General features: G+C 34.4%; 2 protein-coding genes across 4 annotated transcripts; both read right to left on the reverse strand.

Annotated features, from left to right (window-relative positions):
• Positions 1-3,984: 3,984 nt before the first annotated feature.
• On the reverse strand, positions 3,985-12,467 carry LOC131621994 (uncharacterized). 3 transcript variants are annotated; one of them, XM_058893048.1, is made up of 17 exons: positions 12,302-12,467; positions 11,619-11,913; positions 10,864-11,101; positions 10,126-10,400; positions 9,431-9,589; positions 9,127-9,260; positions 8,514-9,054; positions 8,328-8,422; positions 7,844-7,906; positions 7,641-7,726; positions 7,469-7,534; positions 6,640-7,266; positions 6,469-6,540; positions 6,292-6,362; positions 5,748-5,805; positions 5,148-5,412; positions 3,985-5,032 (listed from the first exon to the last, which is right to left on the reverse strand). In XM_058893048.1, the coding sequence occupies exons 2-17, from the start codon at positions 11,885-11,887 to the stop codon at positions 4,464-4,466; spliced, it is 3,588 nt and encodes a 1,195-aa protein (XP_058749031.1). In that variant the 5' UTR covers positions 11,888-11,913; positions 12,302-12,467; the 3' UTR covers positions 3,985-4,463. The 3 variants fall into 3 exon arrangements, with proteins under 3 accessions (XP_058749031.1, XP_058749032.1, XP_058749033.1); XM_058893049.1 differs by lacking the exon at positions 12,302-12,467 and adding an exon at positions 12,130-12,284; XM_058893050.1 differs by lacking the exon at positions 7,469-7,534.
• Positions 12,468-16,820: 4,353 nt separating this feature from the next.
• Positions 16,821-17,681, reverse strand: LOC131621993 (uncharacterized). The gene is made up of 2 exons (XM_058893047.1): positions 17,502-17,681; positions 16,821-17,432 (listed from the first exon to the last, which is right to left on the reverse strand). The coding sequence occupies exons 1-2, from the start codon at positions 17,679-17,681 to the stop codon at positions 16,821-16,823; spliced, it is 792 nt and encodes a 263-aa protein (XP_058749030.1).
• Positions 17,682-22,907: the final 5,226 nt, after the last annotated feature.

The raw sequence follows: 22,907 nt of genomic DNA on the forward strand, positions 1-22,907 counted from the left end.
TCTCATAAGGCATCCATGAACATTGATCATACAAGATTCATCCATAACATACACACATAGATACATGTTATTCTCAATTAACATCATAATTAAATTAAGCAAATTCCAATCAAACCTACTCTATCATATAGAAAATCTTATTAGCTTCTTAAGGCTTCGAACGACGCATAAAACGGAGTTATGGATCAAAAGTTATGGTCTTTACAAAATCTGCTCAAAATTGAACCCCTAGGTCGATGCATACATCCCCCAGGTCGACGCAAACATCTCTCAGGTCGAAGCAAACTCCTTTAGGTCGACGTAAACTGAAGTAAAATAGATTTTTGACTTTCTGGGTTGTTTAGGTCGACGCAGCTTCTGCATAGGTCGACCCAGGCTGCGTGAAAACTCAGATTTCACCATTTTTCTTCCCTAATTCCCTCATACAACATCCATTAACCCATACACAATCCATACATCAATTTAAAGCAAATTTAGCACACATATAATGTTCCCAGACATGTTTCTAACCATGGTTCATTCATACAACACATTAAACATGAACAAACCACAAAATCCAATTGATTTCACATAAATATTAGGGTTCATACATTTTCATGGAATTTCAAAGATTGAAGAGGATCACACAAACACATACATTACCCAGTCATATAAACTATAAGAACTTGGATTCAAACTCTTACCTCTAACTCTTAATCCACCCTCTTCAAGAATCTACAAATCCCTTCTCCTTATCTTCTATGTTCCTCTTCTCTTCTTTCTATCTTTTTCCTCTTTTCTTTCTAATTAGGTTATGACACAAAATTCTCTCCTAATTCTCATTATTTCATTGGGCTTAACCCACCCAATAATCTTTCTCACTCAACTAAGCCCATTTAACTAATTTCTAATAAAATTCTACCATTTATTAATTAGCTAAATAACATATTACCACACAATCAAATAATTATCACTCAAACAATAATTAAATAAACACACAAACAATACCAATTATCAAATAATCCTAATTAAATAAAATCTCATAAAAATAGGGTGTTACAACTTGAGCCTTTCACATACACTACATGCTCTAATGTGTATTTGTTAAGTCTTAGCTTGGGGAGAAAGCTATCGATTCTCTTGCTCCATGCCCGATGTACTTTTTTCAATCCATATAGTTTTTTTTTCAACCTATACACCATTTCTTTTTGACCTTTGATTTTAGAGCCACATACAACCACATACATGTTATACATGTTGATGTTCAAACTCTCATTCTTCATCAGACGCATAATCTGGTTTTGCGGAACAAAAAATCGATAAATACAATTTCTTATCAAATAATACGTCTTTCATCTTAATCTTCCATAAATGGTAATTAGAACCATTCAACAATACCATTTTCATCTTTGTATTTGACTCCATCATTTAAAAAAGTAAAATAGCCCTTAACCAAGAGTTGTGATGCCACTATGATTGAAAATTAATATACAATAACAAACCAATATGCAGCGGATACAAACGGGGATGAGTTTCTCACCTCTTTTCTCTCTTTTGAATCTTTATTTTTTTCTCTATCTCTCTTAACCCTAAATTGACACTCTCCACTTAAATAAGTGAGACAAATGGACTATTTGATATTTGAATTTTTCTCCACATAAAAAGGGAACCCAAATCCAACAAACATAAGGAACCAAAAAAGATATTTTGTCAAAATATAACTATTGTAATGAGTCATTCATTATCTTATATGAAATTATGAAATCTTTGCCAGAAAACCATAAATATTTTTCAGAAAAATTCAAATATTTTTTCCTTTGTGTGGGACATATAAAATGGTGCGCGAGGCATACTTTGGACAGGCAAAAATCTTTTTTTTTTTGGTTCATTCTTTCACCTTGTACATCTACTCATATGCGAGGCATGCATTACAGAATTGGAGTTTCTCTCTTTTCTTTATAATTAATGTCATTTCTCATCGTCATAACTTCCATATTAGCTTAGGTTTCAAGGTAAACACTTGATAAATCATGCGTTTGGATAGCATGCCCATGGTGTTGTCTTGTTAGGACAATTTGAGATGATCTACATGATTTCTTTGCATCAAAGTTAAATCTCTAAATTCCTGTAAAAATCCAAAATAGCTGGTGATAAAAACTATTAAATTGACAGCAAAAAATTAAGTAAATACATTAACTTAATGGTGTGTCGACAATAATCATTAAAGGCCTTGGAAACTTTAATTTCCCAACTAATTGTCATTGCCAACCATTTGTCTGTTAGGACCGGGGTTGTTACAATTGTACTATGTGCACAGATCTTTATATCTCATTCTTTATATTGATCTTTATCCTTGTATCTGTTATACTAAAATAATTTATATGACGTGAGCTTTAAGAACATTATTTGTGGTGACACAACATATGAGATCTTTGTCATTAGAGCACAAGTGATCAGTTATTCATCTAGGTAAAGATGATCAAATTTGACATGTATGTTAGTCTTGGTACAAATGTTTAACTTTGTTGAATTAGGTAGAAATAATCTTTGCTCTATCTAGGGCAAATTGTCAATTCTTTTATCTAGATGCAAATGATCTTTTAGCCTTGATGTCTTGTGGTCAAACAAGTTGACTCTAGTACAAATGATTATTTCTCTGTATACATCATGGTTCAATTTTCTATAAATTATAGGATATCATCAAACTAGATTGAAAATTGTTATATACATGAAAACAGACACGTTTGAGTTTCAATGGTTCTTAATTATATTATTATCATCAAAACTCCGAAATTAGAGATTAATCATCTTCCAATTATATTTGATTTAACAATCTCCTATTTTCGATGATGACAAACATATATAATTTTAAGGACAACTTTCCAAATAAATACTTAGATGGTGAAGTTTGTAACTCCCCTTGAAAATAAGCCAAGTTAAAATTAACCAAATGATCATCTTGTTGGTGAAATGACCATTACCTTGAACGAAGTGGTGTGTTTACTCAATATGTTTATTAGAGACCGACTATTAAATCATTTCATGAATTATCTGTTTAAGGCATTAGACGTGTTGGGTAAAGAATTATGAGTTGATCTTAATATCATACTAGGTTTAAATGGCCGTAGATTTTGTACTTTTGTCACTTGAATTCCTATATTGCTTGTCACGATGATAACGATTTTAGAGAGCATCATAGACTTTATGTCATCATGATACTATTTTTTTTCTAAATAAGAGTATAACGTATAATAATGTTGTGGAGCTGAAATATTTCAAAAATGTAGTTAATATTCACGAGTTCTACCAATTATTATATTATTTATACATAAAATTTGCATTTACACATACATGAAGTTTGTGTCCATCTCGAGGCGATGTGGCATTTAACGGTCTCGCATTTGATCATAGAGTATTTCATGCTTGCTAGTGCAAGCTCCAATCTAATTTACAAATGAAAATTGATTTACATGCTCCGAAAGGCAATGGATCTATATATTTTTCTTTTTCAAAGGCAATGGATCTATATGTTAATTATTTATATGGTTTTAGGAGATTGGCCATAGTGATTTGTATTGTATATTACTTTTGATTTTGATGAATCAATGATTAGCAGCAGGGAATAGATTATTAGGAAGGGTGGCAATATATTTGGGTCATTATCCGCGTGTTTAGTATTATATTAATCGTTTAATCTTTGAGATTGTAGGCTTAATTTGTAGTATACAACTTGGTTAATGCATAAGTCTCTTTTTAGATTATTTTTTATGATTTTATATTGTTGAGTGAATACGTCTCTTTAGATTAAGTATCAATTTATAAGCAACATAATGCAATTTTTGTCATTACTTGTATTTGATTGAGAGTATTAGACTCAATCTAGATAGGACATTATTTTTAGAGGATTAAGTAAAATATTTCAATAGCAACTTGGAGAAGAATAAGGCTATTTTGCAAAAGAAAATTAAATAATCACAGTCTAAATATTTCATGCTCTTGATAGTATTTCTGACTTAAAAGAATTCGAACCTATTATATTTTACATTGCTTGGCAACTGAAGAATCAACATGAGAAAAGAGGTCATCCTTTAGGCACCTTTTGACTAAATGAATGCCACAGCTTCAATCTAAAGATTATGAAATTACACTTCCCAAAAAATACTATAACCAATTACTAGATAAATAAAAAATTGAACATCTAGTATCATGGAGATAATAAGAAATCTGGAAACATTGTCATGAAATCCATGACTGCAGCAGATCTTTTGAACTATTCCCTATATACAATTTCAATTTCTACAAAAAAATCAACTTTAATTACCTAAGAATTGGATCAAAATTCTGATCCTAACCACCGAAGTTTCTCCATTCCAAGAAACTCAGGTTATATGATGATCTTGATGCCCCCATGTTTCACTGAATACATTCAAATTCTCCTTCAGATACAAGTTGTTTCATAGGTACGGTTAACAAGTTACAATCCTTCACATAAGCATATTCAAATCTGATAGGTCATCCATTGGAATTTCGAGGCCCATAATACAACCATCTTCTTGCAAACCATCGTCATCAAAGTTCAACCAAGAGCCAAGATCTTGCGGCCCACCAAGTTCACCAGATACACCAAATTCATCTATTGAATCTAAATCATGTAGCGGCAAAATGCCCAAGTCTGAGGATTCCTTTACTTGAGAAGAGTTATTGTTACCAGATAATGCTGCCACATCTTTGCTACCATTGTTGCTTGCATTAGCCACCACAGATAGACTAGAATCATAAATCGGTAAATGTCCACCAGAAGTACTCTTTTGCTTGGGCTTAACTTTTGGTTTGTTCTCATTTTGACTACTGTCCAATGACATGTAACCAGCTCGGGAATTGGAATTTTTTCTGGTCTGATCCCGGATCTGATTTCTATCCCTCTCACTTCTCTTTCCCTTCACTCCACCATGAACAGCACCATCAAGATTTGATGTTCTTGAAGAACCATTGACCAGCATTGCCCTCTTCTTCTCCTTGATCGTCACAGACCCATTCATGGATGACACTTGTTCTGACGAGTGGATCGAACCATGAAAAGACACAACAAAAGTTAAAAAAGAAAAAGAATATAAATAAATAATCACCTAACACCTATAAATATCTTAAGCATTGGCAAATATAAATACCTAATTTTCTGGCTTTAATTTGATACAAAGCTTTGTTACATGTATTACTGGTTGCGCCAGAGACAATGCAATCTGTAGGTTGTGCACCATTCTCACATGAACGAGGCGAAAACAAAATATTTTGCAGAGAAGGCTCACTAAAGCAGCTAACGCCGGCTTCTTCATAACTTCTACATCTTCCAAGAGTGCGTTTCAGAAAAGCTAGAGCAACTTGTTTTGAAACCTTCTTTACAGCACTTTTTGAATTTCTGCTTCCACGGCATGCCTGCCAAAATTTGTAGAAAATACATGGTTACAACGTATGAACTGCCTACTTTATTCTTCAAAAGCAACAACAACCAAAGCCTATTCCCAGTAGGTGAGGTATGTATGCCTTAATATGAGAGAAAGAACTTTGGTACAACGTTTAGAGTTGTGTGACTAAAAGGTAATGAATTCATATTGTGAATTCAACCTCTTGCAATTGCAAGCAAGGTAAAGCTGTCTAGAACAGACCTACAATGGATCTGATCCTTCCTTAGACCTTGCTAGGACAAAAGGAGTTTTATAATACCATGCTGCCTTTCATAAAAAAAAAGTGGGTAAGGGAAAGCTTATTACCAATCTCTTTCTGTAAGCCATTTCAGTAAGTTGGTCAAATGCAGCTTGCTCAATACTCCTGCACAGTGAGGACATTAATCTTAATAAGAATCAATAATATCTTCAGCACAAACTCAAGAGATAGGAAGTCATGTGACTCATGAATGCATGACAAAAAATGAAGAAATTAGGTGTTAGGAACCTGGAAATTAGATTGAATAGAAAGGACACTTTCATTAAGAAAATAGGAAAGAATAGGAGAGAAAACTCTCCTCCGAGTGTTTCCCCTTTTACAGCAGAGTCATTGCTCTACTCACAAAATATTAACAAATCTGAAAGATTCTACACATAACTAATTGATTAAATAACTCCTCCTTATCTCATATCCTAACAAACTAACTCCCCCAAATCATATAATGTTAATAACACCTCCTGTACTTTATCCTCACAAATTCCTTATCCTATATATCGGAACATTAGGACATATGATCTATAGCATAAAACAAATAGAAGATCACTGAGAGGGGATCAGCTACAAAACATGGAAAGAGTGATTAGAACATACCGTTTTTCCATGTCCCTCCCTTTTAGAATAGCTTTATCAATTGGGTCCAAGTTGCTCTTCTTCTTTCCATTCTATTAGCCAATAAAAATAAGGGGTAATGATACAAGAACGGACCAAATTGGACGCAAACTAGATAAGCGTGGTTAATTTATCAAAAACAATTTTTGCAGTGCAAACCTGTTCATATAGAGCTTTCTCAAGTTTCACAATGTCTTGAATTATAGCTTCATCTTCCTCAGCTAAATCAGGCTGCACCAAGCAAAGCAAGTATAAGAAGTATAGTTATATATCCAGTAAGCTTCAAGTAACTATGACATTTGTAATTCTATAGACAAAATAAAACTTTACCAATATTTCTGGATATATTCCAATGCTCTGCAGCTCAAGCAGCAGCTTGTCATCCAGAGACATCAGCTGATACTCACAATCAGAAGAAGGAAAGCTAGGATTACTTAATTCAGGCTGAAGCTGATCCAGATCATTAGAACATATTTCACTGGTGTGAGTAATATCAGAGAGGGAAAATTCTTCATCTCCCTGCCAAACTCCTGTACTTTGTAATGAACTGGGTGTGTTCGGGTACCTAAATGTGTTGGATGTGGTACTCTTATTACAAGATAGTCTGTCCAACATGCAATTCTTCTGAATTTGAAAATCCACCTGTGATTCAACTTCAGATTCCGTTCTATCCCTGTCTTTGGGTTCAAAATCAACTTGATTACAAGAACCGCAGTGAGAATCGTCGCTCGCACACTGTCTAGATATATTCTTTGCTTCCCTTTGGTGGTATGATTCTTCATTTTCATCTTCTTCAATTAGAGCACAAAGAAGTCTCTGGAATAATGGGGTAACCTTGTCCGTTCTTTCCATGTCATTTCTCCCACCTACAGCCTCAAACTTGGTTGATTCTTCATCACAGTGGCTTCTCCTTTTATCCTCTGAACCTTGAGTAGTTTTCTTATTAATAACAACACCCTGAGAAAATAAAAATTTGCTAGTTACTGATATTTCTCATATTTAATCTGTACCGTTTCTCATTTATATTTCAGACAAAGGAATTTGATGGCAATTGTGAAGATCTAAATATTAAAACATAGAGAACTGATCAGAAGTTTTTCATTGTTGATAATGAGGATGAAAGACTTCGGCTAAGTTATGTATAATGCTAAAAAATTACCAGCATATCATGATCAATGGCAAACATATGGGATAAACTTTTTTCCAAATCGTCAGCAATATTGAGCTGATACAGCAACCAAAAATCGGTACATCAGAAAATATTCATTGAGAATCAAACAGTAGCTTCATATTTCTAGAAAAGCATGTTATGTCCAAGACCCAGTTGCTACCTGTTGTTTCACAAAAGATGCGTCATCCAAGCTGATGGAAGCAAAAATATACTCCATTTTACTCCAAAATGGACCTGAAGCAAGACCTATATGAAAAAAAAGGCAGCAAACTAGTCAGACATAAAACTGAATAGAAAAAAGAGAAACATAATGGAGATATATAAGAAATATCGAAAAGAGGTAGAATGGTTCAAGGTACACACTGCTGGCATTAGAAGCAGCATTAGCAGCTTTATACAACTCTTCGCGATCATCATCAGATTCACCTAGACAGACATAATTCAATATGCAGCTTGTGAAAACATGGATAAAAGAAAATATAGAATATAATATCAACAGACTATATATTAATATGTAAACAAAAAATGTATCAGAAATGAAGAAAAATCAATTTACTGAAAGAACATTGAGTTATATGTATTACATAGAATTATAAAAATATAACTATTGAAAAACATCTGATATGCTAGCCACTAAATGCCTGAATGACTCGGTATTATGACATGCTAACTTACGAAAATATTCCAGTTGGAAAATACTTAACACACTAATACCACTGTCATTGGGTCATTGGATGCTAAATTCCTCAACAACTTAGCATATGTGATGTGGAGGAATTTAGCAGCATATGCCATAAAAGTAAATTTCCAAAAGGAAGGGGGCATAGTTTTGAAAACTTATCACTACCTCCAAAATCAGAAGAACCAATGTTCAGTTGCTTCCCTACACGAGTCAAAACTTTGCGTTCTTTCTGCTTTTTTGAAGGAGGGCGCCCATATTTGCTGCATTAACAACCAGGTCTGATATATGATGACACTTGTAGAAAACAGAAGGAGAAAGAAGAAATTATATCTACAAATAAAATCAACATACGTTTTATTCTTATCAATAGACTTCTTGTCCTGTACTGGCTTCAGTATAGGTACATTCTCAGGCTTCTCCCTCCCCAATGGAAGGCCTTCCCTTATTGCTGATAAATTCCTTCCAATTCTCCCTAGTCTCTGCACACCATCTCCTGGTTCATCTATTGGTATTTTATTCTTCCTTGTTTGCAACATAGGAGCTCCCTCCCTATCTGCAGCCATAGCAAAGTCACTACCATTCACTCCTTTCTCTTTTATTTTGTTTTCCCCTCCACCAGATTCTTCACTTTCAGATAAACCAAAGGGAGACGAAATATCATCAGGTGACCTTTTATATTTTGGTGTACTGTTGTCTACACTGCTAGCCAGTTTGAACCCATTGTTGCCAACAGAAGAAGCTTTAACATTGAAATCAGAAGTTAGACAGCCTTCAGATGAGACCTGAACTTCAAGGTTGCGTGAGGCAGGAGAAACTACTTTCACTCTTCGAGTGCGTGAATTTTTAGGTGGTCTCTGTCCACCCCATTGGGTCATTGGATGTATAGAAGAACCTACAGATATTGAAAGCTTTTAATTAGTTTCCATTATAATCACCAAGACTTAATTTGAAAGCTGATACCAACCTGGAAAACTTCCAGCTGGAGACTGAATGTTAGACAACTCTAGCGCACTAACCGAACCCGTTCTTGGTGCCCGAGATACCTTGTTTTTAATTGCTGAGTTAGGGCTGCTTGCTAGGTCCTCTTGAATATTTGCTCTAATTATATAAAGATTGACAATTAATAAACTTAATAACTATCAATGTAAATATGACCAGACTAAAAGCTTATTGGGTCAATCTCATTATAGGAACCTTAAAAATTTGACTGGTTAAGACTAGGTTGGAGTAATAAATGAAAACCATGGCATGACAAGATATGTTAAAACCTGTGGTTTCCTTTTCCTACAACTCTTTGGTCAGCTATGCGGTCCCTGTGAGGAGAAACCCCTTGCTCTCCTGTAAGCATCACACGTACACCTGTATTATTAGGCTCTGAAGAACCCTCAGACTTGGTGATTCCACTAGATTCAGGAAGTGACTTCAATCTGCATCGCAAAAAGAATATTAATTAAAAAGATTTAGTTTTCTTTTTCTGTTCTTCATAAATAAAAAATCATGTCAGATCAGACTATGGTCAATGATGTGACTACTTAATATTTGACATGCTTCCTAAGTGAAGTAAACAAACACAACATTCATAGAAGAGAATAAATAACAGGCAGAACAGAGTATGAGAAAAAGAAACAGGCAATATAATACAGAGGAACTTATGTGAGTTTATCTAATCCTGATTACAACAGGTTAGTTAATTTCACAATATAAGCAAACAATATTTTCCAGCTGGGCCTACCCTCTAGCAGTAAAGCAAATTCAGCATCATTAATATTGATTTATTACTTGTTATACACATGGAGAGGCATACAATCATTCATATGATATTATCTATGACTATCAAGCTCTCTATTGGAAGCCCTCCTGCAATCCATTTATATGATTATTTCACTCCAGTCCAGACAAACTGTTTATCTACAACTACACTTGAAAACATCTAGCAATCTAAAAGAAAGACCCATAAAATTACCTGAAACCCTGAGCATCACTAAATCGCAACTTCAAATCAGTATTTCCCTTTGGAAGAGCAGCTCGTTTTACATCCCTTTCACCGGTCATAACTCTGTTACCTACTGTTCCGACAGACCTCTTCCTCTTTATTTTTTTATCTAATCCCTCGCCACCAGCAAGTAATCTGCGAGTTTTCTCTTCATTTCGAATAGAGCCCCCGCCAAGTGTCTGAATCAGATTTCCATTCTCCGTGAGTATCGGCTGTCTTCCAATAGAAGCAGGCCTATTGTCCTCCTGGGAGCACGACAGATGAACAAGGTCATGAAGAATGAATGAAAATGGACATGAAGAGGTTATTATGAATAAATAAGTGTAAAACTTTATGTTTAAAGACTTTAGAGGAAAACATAGTATCAAAATCATGTTCGGTCCTAAATCTGACATTAGTATTCTAAATGCCTACATGGAAACACAGATGATAAATTGCTCAAATTATTTCATACTGAAATGTGTAAACTAGGCTTAAAACAACTTGAAATCTTTCTTTTGATAAGAAAAAAATGGCCTCAGATGTGTTGAATCATTATGCATATAATGCAATCCTGTTGGGCTCTTACAAAAAATTAAAACTCCATATTGTTAAAAGGGCTTTAACAATATTCTGGACAAAACTCTGTAATAAAGCAACTTAAGATATAGCATCTTGGATAATGCAGACTAAGAATAAAACCATAGTAACAAACAGCATAAGAGATACCCGTGTGTCTGCCACTAACGTACGAGTGCGCTTGTTCAGCATTGAGTTTGAGGTCTTGACTTCTCTCTGAGTCATATTATCATCCGAGATTTTGTGAATCTGGCTACCCATCCTTGTTAAGTTTACTCCACTTCCCCTTTCACTTGATAAATCACTCCTTTCCCGCTTCTTTGAGTTTAAGGCCTCCCTATACCTATCCAATTTAGATATAGATTCCCTAAACATTTTTGATCTATCCCTGATCAACATATTACAGACTTCTATTAGGACATTAAAATGAATATACTGTATCATAAAATAACAGGTTAATTATACAAATCTGGATCAAATCATTTTACACTAGACAGACACATAATCGCAAGTATTTGACTAACCTCAAGGGTGTATGTAATTTAAAAAAAAGGCCCAGCCCTCTAAAACAAACTACAATGGAATTGGCCCTTACGAAAAATACAGGCAGTAGTATAAGAAACAAAAAAAAAACATTTTTTTTCCTATGAAAAGATATGAACACTTTTAAAACTACTTTATTTCCACAAAACTGCCACTTAAGCTTGCATTTACCGTAATCAATATTGTAAACACTTGATCCTCATATTAAAAATACTATACCTACTGTAAGATTTAGATCATATGATACATTTCACAGTTAATCTAACCATCCTAAACTTGGTCGCCATTCAGCATTTCAAACAGAATTCATCAGATCTAAAGAATATGTTAGAGCTAACTAGGATACCATAAAAACTATATACCTAGCCTTTCTGGAGCCATCTTGAACACTTTCTTTTAAGTTCTTCAACTCCCCCGAGGCTCCTGGGCCCATTAATTTAGGAAGCGAAACTCCACAATCTTCCGAACTGTTTCCAGCAGAAACACCCAGAACCCTCTTTAGCTCTCCCGTATACTTTTTATTTCCTACAGTAATCAAATCCAGCGGCAAACACTCGGGCAACGGTGGCATATCCGATGAAGTTATCCCACTCGTGCTGCTGCTGTTTAAATTACTCCCAGAATTCAACATTAAGTCAAATTGAGTCAACCGAATTCCTGCCAACAATTTGATAAAACAGACCATAGGTAAACAGTAAACACTCTTTGAAGAGTTAATACAGAATAGAATCATAAAAGGTAAAGTACTAAACCTAATGGTAGTAAAGAGAGAAATTCACTAGTTTACAGAATCAACATTGAACAAACACTTACAATAATAGGTTTAGAATTTTATTACATTATCAAATTAAGCTTCTAATTAGGAATGTTAACCTGTAACGCAATGCAATGCAATGACATGGAAAATTAGCGAAGAAGATGAATTGGGGAACAAGTGAACGAAAACCCTAGGTAAGAGTGAGGCGATTTGGGGAGTGAAGTTGAATTGAATTGAGAGGAATAATGGTTGATAATTGAAGAGAATGAAGTGAAGAAGAGAATTTACCTGGATTTTCTGGGATTGAAGAAAGTCAAGGGTAGATCAAAATTGGAGGTTCGGAGAAGGGAAATGGAATATAAATAGCGAAGACGGAGAACGAAAATAACGCGGGACTGTAGGATTAGGATATAGATCCTCTTTTTCGTTTGACCGGATGGATTGGGAAAGTTATTTTTTTCAGAAATGTCAGTAAGAATTTAGAGCAAAGAGTAAAAGAAAAAAATTGGTCATCACCTTAATTGATAGTAGGGAGGGCAAGCAGACCCGCACCTGCGGGGTCCACCTGCACCCGAACCCGAATCAACGAGTGAAATGAAATTTATTTATTTAGTTAGTTTTGAGAAATGAAATTATTGTTAGAAGTTGTAAATCGATGATTTGTAAAATAGTTAGTATTCGAGTGAGTTGAAGTAGTAGAATATTTAGTTGTTGTGTTGAAGTCAAAATATAATTTCAATTTGTATGTTTTGGGTTTGGATTGAAATTGAATTTGGACGGTAAGTTTGGGTCAAGGCACTGATAGCTGTTAATGGTGGCACAATCACCATGAAAATCCATAAGGTACGAGAAGGAAGATCAGTTAGAACAGTTGTAATAGAAAGTTTGTTATAAAGAAGGGGAGAAAAATATAATCTTCATTACTAAAAAAAAAATAAGCCTTTACAATTGGCTTAATGTGTTGTGTGGTAAAACTAAGCTACTATATCTGCTAATGTGGTAGGATACAATTGGCTTAAGCTATGTACATGCTAAAACACATTATACACAAGCTATATACAATAAAGGTATAATATAGATATGTTGTCTATATTAACAGGCCCCCTCAAGTTAGACTTTGGATACAACAAAGTCCCAACTTGGCCAAAGTAAACTTAAGGGCAGAAGAGTGGAGAGGTTTTGTTAGCATGTCAGCTAACTGATCATGAGTGGAGATAGGAAGCAAGTGTATGAGCTTGGATTGAATTCTTTCACGAACAACATGGCAATCCAATTTAATGTGTTTGCTTCTTTCATGGAAGGTAGGATTGTGGGCCAAGTAGATTGTAGACTTGCTATCACAAAAAATAGCGGCAGGTTGTAATCGATTTTCTGGTGTTAGGGCATCTGAACACAACAAAGAAGATCCTATCAAAGCCCAACAGCTTCAAGTCACTAGAAACAGGGAAGAGTATACCAATTGCAGGAACTGCCTTGAGATACCTCAAAACTCGAATGGCAGCTTGAAAGTGAGGGATTCTAGGCTGGGACATGAATTGACTCAAATGTTGGACAGCAAATGATATATCTGGCCTTGTATTAGTTAGGTAGATTAATCTTCCAATTAATCTCCTGTAAGAGGAAGGATCTTCCAACAGGTCACCTTCATGAAGGGAAAGCTTGATGTTTGGATCAAAAGGTACAGATGAAGGTTTGGCAGCCAAGACACCAGCATCCTGTAGTAATTCAAGTGTGTATTTTCGTTGGTTTAAGAAAATCCCTTATGTAGATCGGGCTATCTCAAAACCCAAAAAGTACCTTAATTTTCCAAGGTCTTTGATTATGAACTTTTGATCCAATAGATGTTTAACCTGTTTGATCTCATCAAAAGAATTTCCAGCCAGTACAACAACATCAACATATACTAATAAGGCAGTGAAATGAGAATGAGCATGTTTAACATAGAGAGAGTAATCAGCCTTTGACTGTTGATAACCAAGGGATATGAAAAGATAAATAACTTGGAATACCACTGTCTGCTTTCTTGCTTTAAGCCATACAGTGATTTTTGCAACCTGCAAATTTTGGAAGAAGGAAAGCTAGATAAATCAAGGGGAAGAGTCATGTAGACTTCTTCGTGTAAGTCCCGTGTAAAAAAGCATTATCGATATCCAACTGTTTTAAGTACCGTCCCTTTATGGCTGCAAGAGAAATAAGTACCATAATAGTGGTAAGCTTGGCAACAAGGGAAAATGTGTCAAAATAGTCAATACCCTCCATCTGTGTGTAACCCTTGGCTACTAGTCTGGCTTTATAGCGTTCAATAGATCCATTTGCTTTATACTTAACTTTATATACCCAATGGCAACCAATAGGAATCTTACCAGCAGGCAGATACACTAAAGTCCAAGTCTGGTTTTGTTCAAGAGCTTTAAGCTCCACATCCATGGCATTAACCCAACACTCATGTTTAATGGCTTGTTTGTAAGTGTTTGGTTCAGAGATAGAGGAAATGGAGCAACAAAATTTTTTGTAAGAGGAAAAGCATTTATCATAAGAGATGACAGATGAAAGAGGATAGGTAGTATGTTGGTTATTAGGCTTGGTGAGAGAAGAGTTATTTGAAGCATGGTAGCAATGAAAATCTGCTAGGTAGCTAGGGGGACGAGAGGCACGATTGGATTGTCTAGTGGGGGGATTATGGTTAACATTGAGATTTTCTTGAGTATTAGAAAGGATAGGAGATGAATTGTTGGAAATACCAATGGGTGAAGACATTTAACCAAAGGATTCAGATAAAGTAGGAATGGTATGGTTGTGACCAATGGACTCTAAGGGTAAATGAGAGTTATAATTGGGATTGTTGTGGGGTAGGGTAGCTAATGGAGACACGGGAGCAAAAGTAGAAGGACTTAATTCCTATGTAGGGGAAAAAGGTTGTCTATTTGTACTTGAAAGTTCAACATCATAATTGCTTTGAGCAATCTACTACTGTAAGCTAGGAGAGGAATTGTTAATATCAAGAAAATCAGAGATGTCAGTAGAATTAGGTGCCTGGTGTGACAAGTCATAATCATCATATGTGGTTAGAGGACATTGAATGTTTGGAGTACTGACAAATGACCTAGTTGTTTTAAAAGGAAAGAAATGTTTATAGAATATCACATGTCTGGAAATAAAAATACTAGGTGCTGAAGGTCATATAAAATATATCCTTTTTGTCCCATTTTTGAAACCTAGAAAAACAGTTTTGTGAGCCCTTTGATCAAATTTTGACTTATGTGACTGGTTAAAGGCTGCATAGCTTAAACAACCAAAAACCTTGAGGTGAATGAGAGAAGGAGGTTGATTATACAATAGTTCATAAAGACATTTGAGGTTGAGAAGCGGGGTAGGGAGTCTGCTAACGACATGGACAACATGCTGAACACAGAAGTTTCACATATTAATAGGAATCTTAGAATGGAAGAAAAAGGATCTAGCAACATTTAGTATGGAATGATTATGCAGAATTTGGCATGAGTTATTAGGGAAATTCACAACACAGTCATGGTTTTATACAAGTTTGGCAATAGAAAGTAAATTGACATGAAAACTTGGGATATACAAGACATTATGGAGGGTTAAGGATGAAGAGAGGACTATGCTGCCAGAGACAATAGGAGAAACATAAGCATCAATGGGCAGACTAACATGGATAGGAACAATAGTTTTATAAGACAAAAAACTATTTAAATCAAAAGCTATATGATATGTAGCTCAAGTATCTGAAAACCATAGGTGAGAATTCTTACCATTTTCATTGTGAGAATGAGAATTCAAGCAAAAGGAGATGTAGAGATATAATTAGCTTTGGGATCGGTCTTTGAATGTTGAATTAATGCCAAGATGCTTTGATATTGCTCTTGAGTATGGGTGTTCAAATCCAATCCAATCCAAAAAAAACGAGAACTGAACCGAAAAAACCGAAAAAAACCTAATTTTTTCGGATGTGTTCGGATCACTTTATAGTACAACTGATCGATTCGATTTGGTTTTCGGTTGACTGCGTGAGAACCGAACAGATCCAAACTGAACCAATGTATTTATTCCCATTTATTTTTGTTTTATTATGATTTATTAAATGTAATGAATATGTATTCCAATATATATATATATATATATATATATATATATATATATATATATATATATATATATATATATATATCTAATGACGTTACAGTTACAATTCTTCTGCCGTTGCATAAATTCATTCCCCAAAATATAATAAATATGAGATTTTATTGGAAAACATGTTCCAGTAGAAAAATTATAATAAATATTAAACATGTTTTTGTCATTCCCCATCTTAGTTTTACTTCTAATTCTAATTTTACGTTATTCTTAATGTTCTATATCATAGCTAAATTAAATTAAATGATTATTCTGTCATGTTCTACTATATCATAGCTAAACTATGTTAGATGATGGTATGCTTTCAAGTTGTTGGGAGTTATTAGTGTAGCATGAATGATGCACATTGTTAGTGGAAATGAAGTTCCTAGTTAAAGTCATTTAAATGATGCTTACTATTAGTGGAAATGACTTTTAAATTTATCTATATAATGTTTGTTTTAAAAACCGAATAAAACCGAACCAACCGAACCGAAGTAAACCGCATAAATTGGATCGGATTGGATTGGATTTTTCTTTTAGTCATCCAAAAACCGAACCGAACCGCATGCTCTTTTTATCTTTGGATCAGATGACTTTTTTTGTATCAAAACCGATCCAAACCAGACCGCGAACACCCTCAATCTTGAGTAAATCCAAAGGAGGACTGAGCTTAATGCTGCTGGCTAGAATTATGTCTTGTTTCAATAGATGCCACTGTTTGAGAATGTGGAATAGAATTTGTGGGTTTTCCTTTACCTTTAAACCCAGGTGGGTATCCATGTTTGAGAAAACAAGTTTCAATCGTGTGATTGGTTCTTCCACAATGTGTGCAGACGCAACTATGCCCCTTTGATCCATCATATCCAGTAATCTTCCCTTTAGAATAGTTGTTCCCAGATTTTCCAGAATTACTGCCAAAGGAAGTGTTAAAATGGAAAGCTGAGGCATCTTCAGAGCTAGAAACTGTAGATTGTGAATGATTGAGTTCGCATTCTTGTTGAATAACAAGAGAAAATGTCTTATCAATATCCGGTAAAGGAATCATCATCATGATTTGGGACTTGGATTGAGTGAACTTTTCATTCAATCCCTTGAGAAAACGTATGACGTAATCATGTTCTCTATATTTGTGAAATGATGTAAGGGCACCACATGAAAACGGTATTGCATAAGAACAAGCAGTAATAGGTCTATACGTTTCTAATTCATCCCACATAACTTTCATCTGAGTGAAATAGTTGGATACATCAAGATTACCTTGACGAAACTTATACAGATCTTCCTGAATATCGGAAATGTGGAAAATTTCACCTTATGAGAATCGAATTTGTAGGTTTCTCCACACGCCTACTGCATTGTCAATCCATAGCACAAACTTTGCAATGGATTCTGAAATAGATTTGTGAATCCAAGCTAACACCATGGTATTGCGACGAATCCAAGGAGCATAAAGAACATCAGAAATTGGAGGTTTTGGAAGAGTGCCATCGATGAAGCGTTCTTTATTCTTCGAAATCAATGCGATGAGCATCGACCTAGCCTAAGTATGATAATTCTTGTCATCAAGAAGAGGTGTGGCAAGAATAATAGACGGATTTTTGTGAAGCTCTGGAAAGCCATCAATGGAAAAGGGGGAAGAAAGATGATTGCACAAGAAAAGGGAAACGCGAAAAGAATTCATTGCAAGAAAAGCTAAAAAAACAAATTGAACGCAAAGGAATTGAGAAATGTGCAATCAAGAAAGGAAGGGATCGAGAAGAAACTATGGCTACCAGAGCATTTGAAGCTCTGATGCCCTGTTAATGGTGGCATAATCACCATGAAAATCCATAAGGTAGGAGAAGGAAGATTAGTTAGAACAGTTGTAACGGAAAGTTTGTTAGGAAGTAGAAGAGAAAAATATAATCTTCATTGATAAAAAGAATAAGCCTTTACAAGTGAGTATATATATCTTCAGAATAAGATAAAGTGTTGTGTGGTAAAACTAAGCTACTCTATATGCTTATGTGGCAGGATACAATTGGCTTAAGCTATGTACATGCTAAAACGCATCATACACAAGTTATATACAGTAAAGGTATAATATAGATATGCTATCTATATTAAGAATAGCCTATAAATAGGCATGACTTATATAGTTTCAAAAATAACAGCACACTTAACAATAATAACAACAAATCTGTTTATAGTTTTCTCTCTTTTCTCTCTTTTTCTTCTTTTTCTCTCGTCTTTCTTGAAAACTCTTTTGTCCCAATAAATTGGTATCACGGAATCCGAGTTGCAATTCAGAGAGAATCTGTAATGGCAAATAGAAGAACAACATCAACGCAACTTCTAGCGAATCTACCGGTTTTCAAATGTGAGAATTACGAGAGGTGGGTTGCATAAATGAAGGTCATCTTCAGATTTCAAGATGTGTGTAAAATCGTGAACGATGGAGTACCAACATTGGAAGCGAATGTGAATGATGAACAAAAGACTTCCCATAAGATCCATTAGGGTTTCTTTGTTATTTTGTATTTAAAGACCTTTGACATGGCCATAAGGATTATATTTCATTATAATAAAATTCAAAGTTTTCTTTTTATGGTGGATTCCAGCTTATCTGACAGGTTTTATGTTTGCAACTCTGTGTTTTGTTCTATGTTTAACGCTTATTATTCCCTTCGAGGTTTCGACTGCGTCACTTTCTTCCTTCCACTTACATCAAATTTCAATTGTTTTAATAGTCTGCGCATGATATATTCAGATTTTCAATGTATATCCAATTATCAAATTTAAGAAGCTAATTATTATTATTAGTCATGTGACTTAATTAAGGTTCTACTTATTTGTTTTAAGTTAAGTCTATATTAAGATAAGCAATTAAATCAATATCTTATAGAATAAAGTCATAAACACGTATCATGTAACTACTTAGATATAACAAAAATAAATTAGTCAAAATTGTTTTTCTATAAGCTATCCTAGATAGCTTATAAAAATATTTAGAACACATGTTATGGATATATCATAAGTTAAGTCCATATAAGTTCTCTTAAAATAGTTTTACATAAGTTGAAATAACTCAATTCAAACAAGAATTAGTAAATAACCCTAATCAAATAGTAAGCTTTCTTTTATTTGAAAATTAGCATCATCCTTTTGAGAATTCCTCACTCCAACTCTGACTCTAAAACCAAAATTTATAAGCTCCCAATATGAAAACTATATATCACTACTCAACATTTGAATCAAAAAAATATCATCTCAAAAGGTAATGTTTAATTGTGCGGAGTAACAAATGTACCTCATTGTTCGTGAACCAACTTTTACTGTAGTATTCACAATAAATACTAAATTATCATCCTAAAGGAAGTTGCATCAAAGGATAAAATACATGAGAATCATAGACTATCAGTTGACATCATCTACACGTTGGTTAAGCGTTATGACCAAAATTTACAAAAGTGTAATAGATCATGCCTGTAATAAATCATCAAGTGAGATAAACTTTATTCGTTAGATAACCAAAACAAGGGAAATATTAATTTAATGTACAACTTGAAAATTAATCTGTAAAATAAGAAAACAAATGTACCTGGTTAATACCAAATTGCCCTTTGGTTAAAAAGTAACACATTATTGTTTTGGGGTTAAATTGTGTCTAAAAAATGCTTTTTGTGACTAAATTCAGAATTGGCTAGATTGAAACTAATTGTTTGGTCATGTTTGTCTTACCGTTGGCCTACAAATGTTGCATCCACTTTTGAAAAATTCATATGTAACCAAACTAAAAGTTTTTCACCACTAACAATGCTGCAAAGTATACTCTGTCCTACTATTATTTCTCTTTCTCTTATCACTTCTCACTTTCTGCTCCAATCTTTTTCTTCATATCACTTCTCACTCTCCCACCAAACCAATATTTCATTTCACAAAGAACCTCCATTTTCCATGAAAGTCGTCTGCATATTCAATTTCTCCATTTGCTCCATTTTCGTCTGAATCACCATGGCAAGACCTCTGAAGAGAGTTACCGACATAAACGATGAAAAGGAACTTTGGAAAGTTGCCGTTAAAATCTATCACAAATGGAGTGTGCTATCAATCAACAAGGAACACTTTGAAATGGTGGTCTGTGACAAAGAGGTAAGTTAGCTTGAAAACCCGCTTTATGGCTTCATATTTGTGTGTTGAAAATGTTCCATTCAAATCATTATGTTTGTGGTTCATATGTGTCCTAACATTTAGTGGTTTAGGGAAGTACGAACATTTCTTTTTGTGGTTTCATACATTTTGGTTTCAGTTTAAGGAAGAGTTTCCATGTTCCATTAAAATCGTTATGTTTGTTTGATTGGTTTCTATTGGAAATATTGTAGTAGTGCATACAGAATAATGAAAAATCATGTGGTTGATGGAGTTTTCATGTTGAAACTTCATACGCATTTTGTTTGAAAATCCTAAATCTAAAATGTGTTTCCATTCTTGCATTGACATTTTTTTTGGTTTTCAATTGCAGGGCTGTGATATCCATGTTATTGTACCTCCTATGTATAGGCAACTTTTGATGGACTTTTGGTTGTGAATGAGACTTACACTATTGCAAACTTCCAGGTTCAACTTAATGATTTGCTTTTCAAACCTTCATCTCACAAATACCTCATAAGATTCACGGGTGGTACCAAAGTTGGTGATAGAAACGTGCACCAAATTCAAGATAAGGATTGCAAACTAACTCCTTTAGTTGATATTATAACTGGCACGTGGAATAAAGATATACTTATAGGTAAGAATAGCCTTTTCCTTATGTATTTAATCCTTCTGTCGTTTAATCCTGATGGATTTAATACTAATGTAATTATTACAAAAGTTATTTGAGTTGTTGATGAAATAGGGTACACACAAGCACAGGTTGGTGGTAAGAAGCAGCAAGTCAACTTTTTCATTCGTAACTTGAGGTTTGTATTCCTTTTTTCACTTTTACAACAACCTTATGCTATGGTTAATCTGTCCTATGTTCCCATTATGTTTATAATATATAAATTTCATTTTTCCTAGCAACAACACAATTAATTGTACCCTATGGGAGGCGTACGCGGTGCAATTTATCAACTTTATGCAACAAAAGAGTGATACTTCTGTTCCTGTAATGGTTTTGATTCAATATGCAAAAGTCAAAGAAGAAAGTGGTATAATTCCCCCTTTCGAGTCTTTTTTCCCTGTTTTTTCAGAACACGTCACTTATTTCATACTAATCTTTGTAAATGTAGGCAAATATCCTCTATTTGTGACCAATACGTACAATGTCACCAAATTTTCCGTCAATGAAGATGTGGAACCAATCAAACAATTTGCAAAGAGTTCCTTTGCCTACCAACTTCCTTTCATATTTTCATCCACTTTGTGAGTAACGGCAAATTAAATGAGTTTGTTTTTTTTTGTTTAGGATAACAAAAGATACATTGATGGCCCTGTCTAGCCAACGTAGTCAACAATCTCAAGCCCGGTCCCACAATTCTTCTGCTTTCTATCATACTCCTTATCAAAGATTGACCTCAAATGCTGTAATTCTTCCTCTTGAGCAAATTGTTAAACTAACAGAGGCACTTTCATTTTTGCTTAACTGACTGTTTTGTGTTTTTGTGTATATACTATTGTTTATGTTGTGCCTTGATTTTCCTATTTTGATTATTCCACTTCTATTCAAATAGACTACTTTTTGTGCAACTGTTGCTACCCCTAAGAAACTATTTGCATCAAAGTATGACTGGTACTACTAGGCATGTCATGAATGCCCAAATAAAGTGAAAGGAGAAAACCTCCATTTATTTGTGCTAAAGGCCATTCTACTGAAACAACCATCTTTAGGTAAATGCTACTATATATTTAATTCAATATATACAATCCAATGGTACTTGTGGTCGTCTTGATGTTTAGTTTTAACCGAACATATAATTATAGGTATAAATTGAGTTGGATGTTGTTCTTTGGTTCTAAGTGCTGGTTCTAACCCATTGTACGTAATATATGATTTCACCAAAGTGTCCATACAATGATTGAGGTGCATCATATATCTTTTCATACAAGAATCATAATTTCACCAAAACCTTTCAATGTTTGATGTTTTTTTCACGCCTTTATAGAGTGGGATAAATGATCCTCTCGAATTTCCCCTTGTACTTGACAAGATGTTGGGTAACGAGATTGCGTTCAAAATAAAGTGGCAACCATATTGGACGAATTGCTCGGTTGTCATGCTACTTATAGACAAAACGATTATTAGTCAACTAAAATCAACCTGGGCTGCTAAAATTCCAGGGATTTCCCAAACAGTTAGCACACCTGCGCTATAGGTTTGATTTACACACTTCTGTCATTCGTCTCCAAATTAACATCTTTGTACTCATTCCCAATGCCTTGTGTATTTTACTTTGGTAGTGTAATACGGTGAACTGACTTTTTATCAAAATGTTACGGATAGCAAGAGTCGCCACCGACTTTTATTTTATCCAAATTAATTAGAAAGGCTAAAAGAACAGGAAAAACCTTTTAAATAAAATAGGGTTCGGGGGGTAATTATGCAAAGGGAAGGTGTAAGGCACCCTTTGCATCCATGGTTTTCCATGGGCTCTTAATTGCTTTGCTCTTTAGTTTTGAAGCCAAAAGTTTTAGAAAATGTAGAAAAAGAGTAATAAGGACTTTAGCTCGTAAATGAGCGTAGCCTTATTGAAGATTTATAAGAATATGAAAAAGTTTTTTAGAGCAAGGCAAAGCA

This window comes from Vicia villosa, unplaced genomic scaffold, assembly GCF_029867415.1.
Source record: "Vicia villosa cultivar HV-30 ecotype Madison, WI unplaced genomic scaffold, Vvil1.0 ctg.000020F_1_1_5, whole genome shotgun sequence".
In the NCBI taxonomy this organism is placed as follows: domain Eukaryota; kingdom Viridiplantae; phylum Streptophyta; class Magnoliopsida; order Fabales; family Fabaceae; genus Vicia; species Vicia villosa.

What these genes read in the sequence shown, in the direction of transcription:
- LOC131621994 (XM_058893048.1), bottom strand. Translation starts at nt 11,887, where the DNA reads ATGTTGAATTCTGGGAGTAATTTAAACAGCAGCAGCACGAGTGGGATA. An exon ending in GATGGCTCCAGAAAGGCTAG is followed by an intron (nt 11,102 to 11,618) that starts GTATATAGTTTT and finishes TATGTTGATCAG; the next exon opens with GGATAGATCAAAAATGTTTA. An exon ending in TCTATTGATAAGAATAAAAC is followed by an intron (nt 8,423 to 8,513) that starts GTATGTTGATTT and finishes TTGTTAATGCAG; the next exon opens with CAAATATGGGCGCCCTCCTT.
- LOC131621993 (XM_058893047.1), bottom strand. Translation starts at nt 17,681, where the DNA reads ATGCTCATCGCATTGATTTCGAAGAATAAAGAACGCTTCATCGATGGC. An exon ending in TGCTATGGATTGACAATGCA is followed by an intron (nt 17,433 to 17,501) that starts GTAGGCGTGTGG and finishes TCCGATATTCAG; the next exon opens with GAAGATCTGTATAAGTTTCG.